Source organism: Podarcis muralis, chromosome 15, assembly GCF_964188315.1.
Source record: "Podarcis muralis chromosome 15, rPodMur119.hap1.1, whole genome shotgun sequence".
Lineage (NCBI taxonomy): Eukaryota > Metazoa > Chordata > Lepidosauria > Squamata > Lacertidae > Podarcis > Podarcis muralis.
In genome coordinates, this window is record NC_135669.1 from 10928608 (window position 1) to 10942258 (window position 13651).

At 47.1% G+C, this 13651-nt stretch overlaps 1 protein-coding gene across 21 annotated transcripts in view; it reads left to right on the forward strand.

Annotated features, from left to right (window-relative positions):
* CAMK2B (calcium/calmodulin dependent protein kinase II beta) overlaps positions 1-7799 on the forward strand; it is a 217973-nt gene extending 210174 nt beyond the window's left edge. For all 21 annotated transcript variants that reach the window (XM_077919873.1, XM_077919880.1, XM_077919875.1 and 18 more), the window contains 4 exons: positions 905-980; positions 2942-3036; positions 4858-5092; positions 6069-7799. In XM_077919873.1, coding sequence (XP_077775999.1) covers positions 905-980; positions 2942-3036; positions 4858-5090 — 404 coding nt within the window. In that variant the 3' untranslated portion in view covers positions 5091-5092; positions 6069-7799. The remainder of the gene's footprint in view (positions 1-904; positions 981-2941; positions 3037-4857; positions 5093-6068) is intronic.
* The last annotated feature ends 5852 nt before the right edge of the window (positions 7800-13651 follow it).

Below are 13651 nucleotides of genomic sequence, written 5' to 3' on the forward strand. Positions count from 1 at the left end.
GTGGGTGGGGTCTTTGTTGCTTGAGATTCCCCAGGTCTGCTAGTCTTCCTATGCAGCTCTCCTTGCCCAGTCATACATATGGGTTCTGCACCTATTCAAACTTTCTAGAGGCTAGAATTTAGAAGGGCTTCCCACCTCCACCCTTATGGGTGCCCACTTCCCAACTTCCCACTCAGTTCTGTCAATGGGAGTCTAGGATCCAAGTGGGAGACCATTGGGGGTTACGTCAAGGCACAGCAAGCGTGAGTGGAGTGGATTCTCCAGGCCCCATGAGGGCACAAGTTTCCAAATGCTTCTGCTCCCAAGAGATGACCTTGGCGAGGCCACTGACACCATCTCTGCCACTTGGGTTCTGCATTATTCATAGCGCTTGCTCTAACTGGGTCGCTTGGGTGCCTTGCAAATTCCTGCATCTCTCCAGATCTCCTCCTATACGTTCTGGTTACAGAGGTACTTGGCGGTTTTAGTCTGCATCATTGTGGGAGAATCGTGGGCAGTTTCAGGATGGAAGGAAAGTAATACTTTTGCTGTAGCGTGTTTGTGGTGAATAAGGGATATAATATTGCCCTGCTGAAAGCTATCAGTATTTTCTGGTTTCCTAAGAGTGAGCCTAGATCTGTGTCACTATTTCTTACCATATGTGCTTGGCCATTTGCATCCTGTTCTTTCAAGGTATGGTACTCTGCATATGTCATGTAAGCCTCCTTACAAGATCTCACCGTGGAGAAGTGGTTCATATAAACTCCCAGAACAAAGGAGCTAGGCATGAAAGGACACTTAAGGCTGTTAGTTTTCTGCTAGGGCCTTGAGACCTACAGGGAATCTGCTCTCACTGACGTTGTGTATATCTCCTCTTCCTTCCTTCTCCTCTCTTTCCCCCTTCGGATCTTTCCTCCACTTGTAGCCCGCAAGCAGGAAATCATAAAGATTACAGAGCAGCTGATTGAGGCTGTGAACAATGGGGACTTTGAGGCATATGCGTAAGTAGACGGGATGTTTGGTCTCACTAAAATACTGGGCTCAAAACCCAGTTTTACATGTCTTTGGATTCATTAATGTATACAGTGCCCTTCATCTGCAGATTTAATCTAGTCACTATGCCACTTGTTATTTTAAATTGGGGGGACGGGACGGGATGGATGACCTAGAATCATAGAGTTGGAAGGGGCCTCTGGGATCATCTAGTCCAACCTCCTGCATTGCAGGAATGTGATTCTTGAACTCACAACCCTGAGATTAAATCTGTGCTATCCCAGAGCTACCTGTGGGCTTCCCAATGTTGCCACAGGAGGAAGTGCCATATCTTTCATGTCCCCACCAGGAATCTTAAAAAATAAGTTTGCCGGCTAGTTTTTGAGCAGGTCTGTCTTCTTCTTGCAAAATAAAAGTAGCTGTAGATTTTAAGGTGAGGTTCTCCCATGCATTACCCAATAGCCATAGGAAACGCAGTTGAGAACATTGCGCTTGCTCTGAAACATGGCAGTTGGGCTTGTCCTGGTGGATATGTTCCTCTCACTCTTGTCATTCAGAAATATGATTAGCCATTAGCTCACTGTGTCAATCAGTGATGCTCCCAATAAATAGTCTCATTTATTTTACATTCTACATTTATATCTTGTCTTTCTTCCACCATGGAACCCAAAGGAGCTGTGCTACATGTGGTCCCAAGGCAGTCTCCCCCATCTAGGCACCGACCAGACCCGGATTTGCTTAGCTTCAGCAAGGTGGTGGCCTCGTGTAACTTTAGCCCATATCCTTGAACCCCCCACAGAGTTTTAATGAGGACACTCTCCAACAAATTTCACTTTGATTACTGACTTCTTCTTTTTTTACCTCCCTTACAATTGCCTTTATACCTGCCTCGCTGAGCCACTTGGTATAGCCAAACAGTCTCATCTACATAGGAGTTAATGTTTGTAAAACTCTCTTGGTTATTCCTTGTTGGGCTTCTGACTTTTCCTAATTGGAGTTTGAGTATCACAAGTCACTTGGATTGGTCCCTTTCTGCACATTGATAAAATTGGTTCAGGTTTGAGTGGACCCAATCTAAAGGCACAAATTAGCCACCACTTCCAAAGTTCTTGAGCTACAATCATATGAGCAAAGAGCAACTCAGCAGTACCTCTTTTACTGTCAGAGAAGCACATTTTGACATCCATATTCAGTTTCTTGAGATGATGTAGCCCAGCAGTTTATTGGATCATATTTACTTGTTTATTTTTGATGTTTATTTATCCAACTCCTTTCTCAGTTAGATAGATCTTTTCCTGTCTTGGTAGATGCATTCTGTGGAACAGAATAGCTCAGGCTTCCTGAGCTTTGATGGAAAATGAAAGAGATTTCTGGGTATATGAATTGATGGAAAATGAAAGAGATTTCCTTTAGACCAGCCCTGAACATAAAGGTAGAACATAGCCGTATTGACTCTTAGCCACTGATAACCTTATCAGAATCAGAAGGATGTTTATTTGCATCAGCCACTAGCCATAGCAATAAAATAAAATGTACTGAAGATAGAGGTAAAAACTTAACACTGGAAAATACATTTTGGGGGTTTACATCAATAATCAAATAATAGATCTTATTCTAACTGCCCCTACTAAAAACCTGGCAGTATTTGCTATCACCTGATCTGCTTGATCTGCTAGAAGTAAGGACACAGTAGCAATGGTTGAGCCACCCGGCATGGACAATAGTAGAGGGGTAAGAACCTCGATCCTCAAATCTTTATAGAGAGCGCAAGCCAGAAGCACATGAGCCACTGACTCAATACTACCATCTCCACAGGGACATAACATTTTTTTCCAGTGGAATTTTTTGAAATCAACCTTCAAGTTATACAGATGACTTAAGGGCTGATAACCTTATCCTCCACTGGCAGTCTTATGCCTCCATGTGGCACTGCTAGTAAGGCATCTCTCTGTGTTTCCTGCCTGTCTAGAAAAATATGTGATCCAGGCCTAACTTCATTCGAACCAGAAGCCTTGGGCAACCTTGTTGAAGGGATGGACTTCCACAGATTTTATTTTGAAAACTGTAAGTATATCTTGTTGCATGTAAGATATGGGAGGGAGAAAGTCTTCCTGTCCACTGACAGGAGTTTTCCGCCACTTCTCTTCCCAACTCAGGAACATAACTGCATAAGGAATGACATTTGGCAGCTCCTTTGTCCTTGAAAGGTTCCTACTTCTTTACTTTTCCCTTCAACCAGCTTACCGTATTTTTCGCTCTATTGGACGCACTTTTCCCCCTCCAAAAATGAAGGGGAAATGTGTGTGCATCCTACGGAGCAAATGCAGGCTTTCGCTGAAGCCTGGAGAGTGAGAGGGGTCAGTGCGCACCGACCCCTCTCGCTCTCCAGGCTTCAAGAAGCTATCCGCAAGCCTTCAGAGCGCGGTGGGAGTGCCCGCCACGCTCCCAAGGCTTGCAGATAGCAGCCTGATCCCCGAAGCCTGGGGAGCACTTCGCAGCGCACCCCGGGCTTCGGGTAGATATCCGCAAGCCTTGGGAGCCCGGCGGGAACTCCCGCCGGGCTCCCAAGGCTTGCGTATAGCAGCCTGCATCCCGAAGCCTGGAGAGCGCAGAGCTGGGCTCTCTGGGCTTCGGGCAACTATCCGCAAGCCTTCTGAGTGTGGGGGAGTTCCTGCCGGGCTCCGAAGGCTTGCGGATAGCAGCCTGTTCTGGGGGCTGGGGTCGGGGGAAGCTCAACAAACGTTGCAGTAGTGTTAGGAAGGTGTCTTCATTTGATCTCAAATGTTTGGGTTGGGGAAGTACTCTGGTTCATTCCCTGCCATCTCCAGCTAAAGAGATCAGGTGATGAGGAAACCCCTATTCCGCCTAAGACCCCGGGAAGCTGTTGTTGGTCTGCACAGGCAATACTCAGCTAGATGCAGTAGCAGCAATTGTGAGGGAGCTTGCCCTCCTGACACAAGCTTTGCTGCTACTTACCTGGATAGGGCTGGGGCAGGGTATAGCAGTGGCGAGGTCAGGGCTGTGCAGTTGCACCTGTGGTTGTGTTGCCACCAACTCGTTCACCAATTCTCATAGCATCTTCCCAGGTGTGCCAGCCTAATTCCTTCCTACTCAGCTGAACAGAACGCAAACCCTTACTTTCTGGTGAAGTAATCTAGTAATCAACAAGCAAATTCAAAGCGTTGCCCCCTCAGGGGTTGTGTTTTCCTTGAAAAAGGGTGGGGGGGGAGAGAATGACCCTGTTTTCTTGCATTAACTGGCGTATACTTTCCTCTCCATCCATCCTGACACACCGCCATATCCTTTGCTCCTTGCCTGCATCCGTCTCTGAAACTGTTGTCTGGTTCCAGAGCAGGGGTAGCAGCCATCACTCAGTGACAGCGTTGAGTTCTTATTTAAGTCAGGGTTACAGTGGTGCCTCGCAAGACAAAATTAATTCGTTCCGCGAGTTTTGTCGTCTTGCGATTTTTTTCGTCTTGCGAAGCACGGTGTCGGGAAAGATTTGGAAAAGCTTCAAAAATCACCAAAGTCTTCAAAAACCTCAAAAAAGGCTACCACACCGCCTGCTATGAGTTGCTCCTCGAAGTCAAGTCGCAACTGTATTAACGGGGTTAAGAAAAAGGAAACAAACTTGCAAGACGTTTCCATCTTGCGAAGCAAGCCCATAGGGAAAATCGTCTTGCGAAGCAGCTCAAAAAACCCTTTCGTCTAGCGAGTTTTTTGTCTTGCGAGGCATTCGTCTTGCGAGGTACCACTGTACTCACTTCATCTGTTAGCACACGACAGCATAGGGGAAGGAAAGTAACTGTAAGCATGAGCATCGGCCCTTCTGCGACAAGCCCATCCCCACAAACTCACTCTCGTTTCCTGTTCCTGCCCTTCCAGTGTTATCCAAGAACAACAAGCCCATTCACACAACCATCCTGAACCCTCATGTGCACGTCATTGGGGAAGATGCAGCCTGCATTGCCTACATCCGCCTGACGCAGTACATTGATGGGCAGGGCCGCCCTCGCACTTGCCAGTCGGAGGAGACCCGCGTCTGGCACCGCCGCGATGGCAAGTGGCAGAATGTCCACTTCCACTGCTCGGGAGCACCTGTGGCACCACTCCAGTGAAGGTAAGACCAGGGGCGTCTTGCCCATAGAGGCAAGTGGCGCGGGGCACCAGGGCGCCACGTTCTGGAGGGCACCAGGGAAGAGGCGGAGGCTGGGCGCGGCGCCTCCCGGGATCAGCTCGCTGCCCTTGCCCGCCTCGCTGAAGCAGCGCCATGCCCGGAGCCTCCACCTCTTCCCCACCGGAGGAACCACCCTCTAGCCGCTGCTCGCCTCCTCCAGCCCCGCAAAGCTGCCGGCAGTGCTGTAAAATGGTCAGCGACTCTGGGAAATGGGGGGGGAGGGGGACGCCGGTAGGATCTTTGCTCCTTGGCGCCATATATACTTAAGACGGCCCTGGGTAAGACCAAGGCAAGGAGGGGTGGGGGACCATTTCCAGCCTTTTTCAGGTGACTCTCAGTGGTGGGTGGGGACAGAGGCTAAACTAGGTGGTGAGGTGGTTAGAATCATAGAGTTCGAAGGTAGCCCCTAGGGTCACCTAGTCCAAACTGCTGGAATGCAGGAATCTCAGCTAAAGCATCCCTGACAGGTGGCCATCCCACCTCTGCTTAGAAACCTCCAGGGAAGGAGAGTGCGCCACCTTCTGAGGGAGTCACTTCCACTGTCAAACAGCTCTTACCATCAGAAAGTTAGTTGGAATCTCTTTTCTTGTAACTTGAATCCATTGGTTTGGGTCCTACCCAATGGAGGAGCAGCAAAGAAAGAACTTTGTTTCGTCTTTCATGCGACAGCCCTTGAGATATTTGAAGACGGTTCTGTACAGCAAACTACATTCCAGATGCACAAACGTCAAGAGATCTGCACACGCACAAACCTTTCCCTTTTATTGATCATTCAGCGAAGCAAGAAGCAGGATCGACAACACGTTTAAGCCAGGCCAGAGTACTGAAGGAAGGCCCAGAGTCAGGCTCGGAAGTGGAATGGCCTGCAGAGTCTCTGGCAATCATTCACAGCATCTCTCTACCTGCTTGTGTCTTTCAGAGCTAATGCTGGATATTCTGGTTTCATCTCGAAGGAGACGGTGATTTGAGCTGAGCCGCTAGCCGGGAGCAGCGGTGACAAGCACGTGCCCGCATGCTCGTGTCCCCCCCCCCCCCCGTTCCCCTTCCCCATCCTCTCCTCTTTCATTTCCAGTGCCTGTGTTTGCAGAAAAAAACAAACAAAAAAACCCTAATCTAAAAAAAAGAAAAAGTATATATATATAAAAAAGGAAAAAAGAAAAAATCCAACCAGACTTGATTCTAAATAAATGAAATGAAATAAATCAGCAAACCCAGCCGAACCAACCCAGCTGTCCGACTCGCAGCGTGGCCACACTGCGCCTCCCAAATCCCCACCAACTCCATTTCTTTGTGTCCGTCCGTCCGGCTGTTCAGGTGACCAGGTGTTGCAATGAAAAAATGTCTCAACTTCAAACAAACAAAACAAAAACAAAAAAAAGGCTCCACCTCCCTGTGTCGACCCCAGTGTTGAACGGTGTTAGTTTGTTAGGTGAAATATATATAAATTATATATATATATATATAAAAAACACAAAAAAACCCAGAAAAAAAAACTTTTACAGTATTTGCATTCTCTGCCAAAGCATGGGCCTTCTCCAGTGGTCGTGTTCGCGCTTGGAAGTCTGTGACCTGTGTTACCGTTTGTTTTTGCGGAGGATGCTCTTTCCGAGCTCTCGGGCGTTTATTTTCTCCTCTAGCTGTGGTTGTGGATTATGATGATGATGATTATAATTATTCTGACTCTTTATTTATTTTGTTCTTCTTTTGGCTAGAAGGTGACCCTTTCTGGGGTGGGGGGGTGGGGCTTTGTTTTCTGGGCCCCTCCCATGCTAACCCAGAGCCAGCGATTACCCGGTGGCAGTTGGCTATGGCCAGGCTGACGGGTTCTTCACGCGAAGGGTAACATAGCCTTAGAGATATAAAGAGGTCTCACTTGCAGGTTTTTCTGAATGTCTGGATTCTCATTGGCACTCACATTTCCCAAGCATCCCTGACCCTGACCTCTTGCCAAAGGGCTACCAACAGTTGTGTCGTCGTGCCTGTGCCCATGCCATGGCTTGCTTACGGTGGGGAAGGCCGCCCCGGCTTAATGGGGCGGGCTGGGACAGTCGTGACAGTTAGATTAGGAGAGCTGGGGAGGAAGAAGGTTGACACCTCTTTAACAGTTCTCAGAATTGGACTCCCTGCCCAACAGAAGGGAGCAGCGGGTACCCCCTTGGAAGGCATTTTGCCGGCTTTTGCTTTCTGAAAGTCCAGCCCAGCTTTCTCCTCTGTGTTTTTCCTTTGAGCAGAAACCCGTGTTGATTTCAAAGAAGAAAAACAAACACAAAAGGGCTGGTTTGCTGCCTTTGCGGATCAGTTCTCAAGTTTTCATCAGCCGCGAAGGAAGAGGGCTGGTCAGCTAAGCTTGCACTTGGCCATTCCCTCGCTCCCTCCAGCTCACGCACCCAGAGCAAGAGCCTCCTGGCAACAAACTCTGTGCAAATTCCTCTAGCAGGAGAGAGGAAACCACTTCAGGCAGCTTCTGGAGCTGACTCTGCAGGCAGCCCTAAACAAGCCAAGCCAAAGGGGGAGCGGGTGTTGCTCTGAATGGACCAAGCCCTAGTGGAGGAAGAAGGGAGTTGCTGTCTCTTTATGGGTCAGTGCGAGCAAAATGCTGTGGAGCTGCATCCATGACCAACCACAGCTCCGTTAGGTCCCCCCCACCAACCCCGGCAAAAACAAGGTACAAACAACTGTCCTCTGCTTACTATGGTGGGTAGCTGACATTTGCCGAGAGAGCTGGGTGATGTATGAAGTACAGGGATGTTTGTTCTTAATGGCCCCTCCCTCCTGCCCCCTTTCATATTCACAAAGGAGACAGGCACATGCCCCGTTCAGCACCTCACTGCCCAAACGCTGCTCTTGCCTTTGGTTGATAGATTGGGGTGGGTTGCATCGTTGGCCTTGGCCGAGGCTACAAGGAACAAGTTTTGGAGGCTGGGCGGTTTCCCAGTTACTCCTCCTCCTGCCTCTGCCCAGCATGCCATATTTTGGATAGGTATGGAGTCGTCAAGCAAACCACCGATTGCAGGGTGGACTCTGGCCAGCCAGCAAAGTGGCATTGTTGGTTTCAGTTAAGGGGTCGTTCAATCTCTCCAGAACCAGTGTATTGGGGTGGGGAGATGCAAGAAAAGATTTTAAACATCTGGGTAGGGAATAAGGATAGAGGACTTGTGGTGGGGGGCGGGGCAAAAGCACCATGTTTAAAATTAGGCAGTGGTACTAGGTGCTTTAGAAATCCACACCTCCCTCTGCCACCATGTCAAATCAAGAGCTGTCATGTCTTCTTGGCACTCTTCTTTTGTAGTATGCTGCTGGTTAGATAAATCGCAGGTAATATGGCTGCCTGTGAAAGGGGTGAGGAAGAATGTCATGCTGCAGTTCTGGCTGTAGTGGGAAGGTCTGAAAAACTTGTATTATGGTGAAATAATCTGAGAAGGGCTCTTTTGTCTTCTTTGATCTTACTTGTGCCACATCCCACCTGGCCTTGATTTACCTCTACCTAATGGGGTGTCTTCATATCTACTCTAAAAAGAGTTTCCTCAGACTGTTGGTCAAACCAGTCGGGCGTATATCTAGATGAGGCTTAGGAGGCGGTGAAACAGTTCTTTGTTGTTGATCCAGAGATTGCTGCATTTAGTAACTCAGCCTGGTGCCCATTAAAGGGTCTTGCCAAATGCTGCATAGAGGGTGCTAACATAGAATAGAAAAAACAGGACTGTACAGCAGCTACTCAGGTGGATCTTTCCAGAGTGTAGAGTTTTAACTGCTAGAACACACTGCCTCTTATTCAAGGTTTGCAAAGTTTGGAAGACTTTATTTGGGTATGTATATACTGTTAAGAGCAGGACTTGCAGGCATTGCTAAAGCAGGGCTGCGATTCCTAAAGATTTGCAGGCTTGGCTGGCATGGGACCTACTGGCAGGCATTCTCAGTTCAGTCATGTTAGGAAGGCATTCCTACTTCTGGAAAGGGTGGCGGTACCTAGTGAAATGCAATTGCAAGATTTGCTGGTGGTGTTTGGACAGCCAAAGGGTAGAAAATTCAAGAGTGAATTTTCTTCAGTTGATTATTGAAGCATGACAATTTTTGCAGTCTCCCAGTCAGCAAGCCATCATCTGACGTTTCACAGGCATCAGTTACTTAGGTGAATTTATCTCAAAATGTTTAAATTGTGCAATTTCAGCATCATTGTGGGCTTGGTGTTGTTGTTTTTTTAAAAAATCCAAAGAGGAGGAAACACTTAGGGATATGGGACGAGCATGAAGGTCAGTAGAGGCATGGGAAATGAAATATGGTGCTGGTGCAGAAACAGCTTTAGCCCAAGGTTGATTTTGCTATCTTTTCAATGGGTTTGTAGCTCTGAATCAGGGCATCAACCACCCAGAAAACACACATTGTGATCCATTCAGATCATTGCTCACCCAGCTAAATAAGCAGGTCAGCACAGGAGGCTGGGCTTACCTTCGTGCCAAAGCAACAATGGTTGCTGTAAATGCTGACAATAGGAGTGCATTTTCAGGGCAATACTTCTTGCTATGCTTCCCATTTCCCTCCCACCAGTGCTGACCTCAGCAGCTGGAAGCATTGCACAATAAGGTAGGGGAAGATGCAGCATTTTGGATTTTTAGAGCAGGTTAAAGATCAGACGCTTAGGCCTTGCCATCGATGCTAATTTTCCACAAAAAGAGGTGCCATAACTCATGATGAACACCTCCTTCGTTCTCTTAGAATGGCAATGGCGCCCACCTGAGAGGTGCCGGAGCCGAGTTCCAGCTGGGAAAAAAAAAGCCCTGCTTGCCATTATTGCATTTCCATTAGCTACAGTTAGAGGAAAGGCTTTCACACTAACATGGGTGCACAACCAATATTATGCTCGTGTGAATCAATGGGCAGGAAAACAAGTTGCCAAAGGAACTTACAGATTTCCTAGTATTTTTCTAAACTATTGGGTATATAATTGTGAGGTGGTGGTAAAATGAGGTTAATTAATCCAATTTTAGTGCTTAGGAATCACCCCATCTCGTAAATATCATTGTTAACAACATTGTTAACATTGTTAGCTTTCTTTTGATTCCTACATGCAGATAATCTCTGTATGGGCACAAAAGGTGTTTTAGTGGACTCTTTATAAAGAGATGCAGTAGTTAGAAGCTCTGAAGAGCTTTGGGACAAGCAGGTCACCACAAATTAGTCTTCCATTATTACCATCCTACACCTGATAGATTATTCTTGAGTCAATGTCAGACTATTTTCTTTGGAAAAGCTTCCTCATCAAGCAGTCTGTTGGCTCCACCACCGAGACCATATCCATGTTTTACTTGGCAGAGGAGCCAATGTTAAGCCAGGGACTGCAAATTCCTCTTTCAACCACGGTTTGCAACAAGAAGATTGCTACTTTGGCAATGAATGGGGTAGTCCTCTCATGCAATGGAGCCAGTCTTCCTGCTAGAAGCAACCTTAATGCAGGTGCATTACTGCTGAAAGCTTCCTGCAGCGTGTCTCTCAAAGTGTCACGGCAAGAATAAAAGAAGTGCTCAATTATCAGGCATATCTAAATCACCTTCCATCCCGCACTCTCAAAGACACCAAACTAAAGATGACCAATTTGTGTCTTCTCCACAAATCTTTCCAGTAGCATCTAACTAGGTCAGAGTGTTCTTCCTCTCCTGATTCCATTTCACTGGTTACTGTTTGTCAAGGGCTTGGAAACACCGAGATGATGCTATGCCTTTCTCTAAGTAGATGTTATCAGCACCTCACACAGAACGGTGGGTTGGTGGTTGCACCACAGCACTCCATAATATCTAGCTGGGCCCTCAAAAATGTATTCTCATTCATATTACACCACCTTTGCGTCTACTTGACCATCAAACCTGTGTTTCCAATTCAGCTGGAGTCCACATTCACAAATCAACTTAATATGCTGATGATGCATGCAGTTGTAAACCTCAAGCTGAACTCAACAAAATTAAGAACTGTACACTTCAATTTAAAAGAAAAGGCCGCACAGCACTTAATTCAACAGTAATGTCCTGTGCACTTCACTTAGAGCCTGTAGCTTTCTCATACATGGGACTATATAATATTTTTTCCTGATACATCATTTTATCAGATTGCTGCATTTTATCTCCCCACCCCAATCTGGCTTTCAAATGAATAAACAGTAAAGTTCCACACCTAAAACTCCTTCCCAGAAGGGTCAGGAAAACTCTGCTCATTTTAAGTGAAGCCCCCTGTGAAATGGGTTTCAGGATCCTCTCCTTAATAAGGAACTGCTATATCTTAACATTGCTTAGGAGCAAAGGAGTTAGGTCAACAGCACGTAGCCAGGGTCAAAAAGAACTATACAAAGAAGTGGAAGACTCTTGCTATTAAGCAGGATTGTCGGGGCTGATATCTCATGATAGTTGGACAGCAAGGCCAAGGAGTGCATGCCAGGATACCAAGGCTCTGTTGCACAGGATACTGAGAAGCTAATTGTGTGTGGAACAAGAAGAAGGGCTCAACACTTTCTGCAACACTGCAGGACGTCCTCGGCGTGTATTGCACAGTGACCTGGTTTAGACAAAATGGGAACTCTGTGATTTCCATTATGCAATTGCACGGCAGTGAGACTTGGGGGCATGTGCTCCCTCTCCCCTGTACTCGAGAGGAGTGTGACAGCTGCTAGGTTTCCTTTTGAACCCACTATGTCTGTGGTTGCCGTTGTTATGTCCCAACTTGGGGATCCTGGTTGATTCTAACTGGCTAGATTTTTTAAAAATAGGAAACCGAACCATAGTTTGATTCTGGTTTCATCTAGCCTCAGAAGAAACCACAGTTCCCTGAGGAGGAGAGTATGAGCACGAGGCTTGCCACAATACATTCTCATTAACAGGAAGTCATGGTTTCCTGTTTCATCTGAACCAGTATATTTTTTCCACTATGAAGCAGTCCTGCTTGTTCTTTAGATGGAAGTGATCACCAGGGGGCGCTAAGGGAGTGCTATGAATGCCCTGTGCCACCTCTATCCATCAAATCATCCTCTGCTCTGATAACTCCATGCACACACCAGCAACTAGTCAGTTGCTAAAAACAGAGAGAAAATGTAAGCAACTTTTAAGAAAAGCAAGCTTCTCCTTTTGTGTGTGTAAACAGTTTCAAATGTACCAGCAAGCTTGGCCTCACTTTGTATCTAAAGGTTGTAGATTGAGAAGACCTCCAATCCACTTCTGCTGTTGGCTGATCAATCTTTTCTTGAATGGAGTACTGAAAACCGATGCATGGCATACAAATTGAGATATCTGGGCTGGTCTATATTTTCATTCCACATAAACTGCCACTTAAGCGCAGTTCGTGCCCAATTACCCTTCCTCAGTTTTATTCACCTGACAGCGTGCTGGTGTAATTTGAACCTGTCCTTTGCGATGGTAGATAATGGCATATAGATGACTTGTTGTAGAATGCATTTCTCTGTGCTTTCAATTTCTATGGATAAACATGCCAGAGTCTGCAAGAGGGTTTTGCTGTGCATTCCACTTGGAGCCCAGTGCAATATGCAGAGCTCTGCATAAGTCAAAGCCCCCCTTCATGACATCTGGAGTCACAGTGGCTCATGTGTTGAAGCTGGCTTGATTGCACACACCGCGGGAAGGAAGATCAAATAGGGTTAGGTAAAGGTAAAGGTACCCCTGCCCGTACGGGCCAGTCTTGACAGACTCTGGGGTTGTGCGCCCATCTCACTTAAGAGGCCGGGGGCCAGCGCTGTCCGGAGACACTTCCGGGTCACGTGGCCAGCGTGACATCGCTGCTCTGGCGAGCCAGAGCCGCACACGGAAACGCCGTTTACCTTCCCGCTAGTAAGCGGTCCCTATTTACCTACTTGCACCTGGGGATGCTTTCGAACTGCTAGGTTGGCAGGCGCTGGGGCCGAGCAACGGGAGCGCACCCCACCACGGGGATTCGAACCGCCGACCTTTCGATCGGCAAGCCCTAGGCACTGAGGCTTTTACCCACAGCGCCACCCGCGTCCCACGTTGCCACGTGCAAAAGAAGATGGGGTTTCGGTTTCTTTCCACAGTTGTGTAGATGTAGGGATTTTCAACAGGTGTAGTGTGTCATGCAAGGTACACATGCCTCTTCTACATGACTGTTAAAAGGTACAGGAGCCTAGGATGAGACATTTAAACCCTTTAGAATACAAGACCTCGTTGGCGCTGCTCTGCACTGTAGATATAATTTCAGGTTACATTTAGGAGGAACTCGAGTTCCACACCTCAGTTCTTGGCAAGTAGCTGTGAGCTTAATAAGAATTCTGTGTTTTACCCAGCTGGCAGTGAGCTATTGGAACTAGAGCCTATTGGATAAGGAAAATAAGTGGGTTTTTTTGTAGACTGCAGAAAAAAACGCATAAGATGCAAACATTTCTATGGTAGAAGGCTGTTTGCCCCTGGAAAGGGAAGCTGAGGTTTGTAATTCTGTAGAAAACACTAGTAGAGCTAGGATTGTGTGGTGAAGCTTGCAATCACCTCTAGCAAA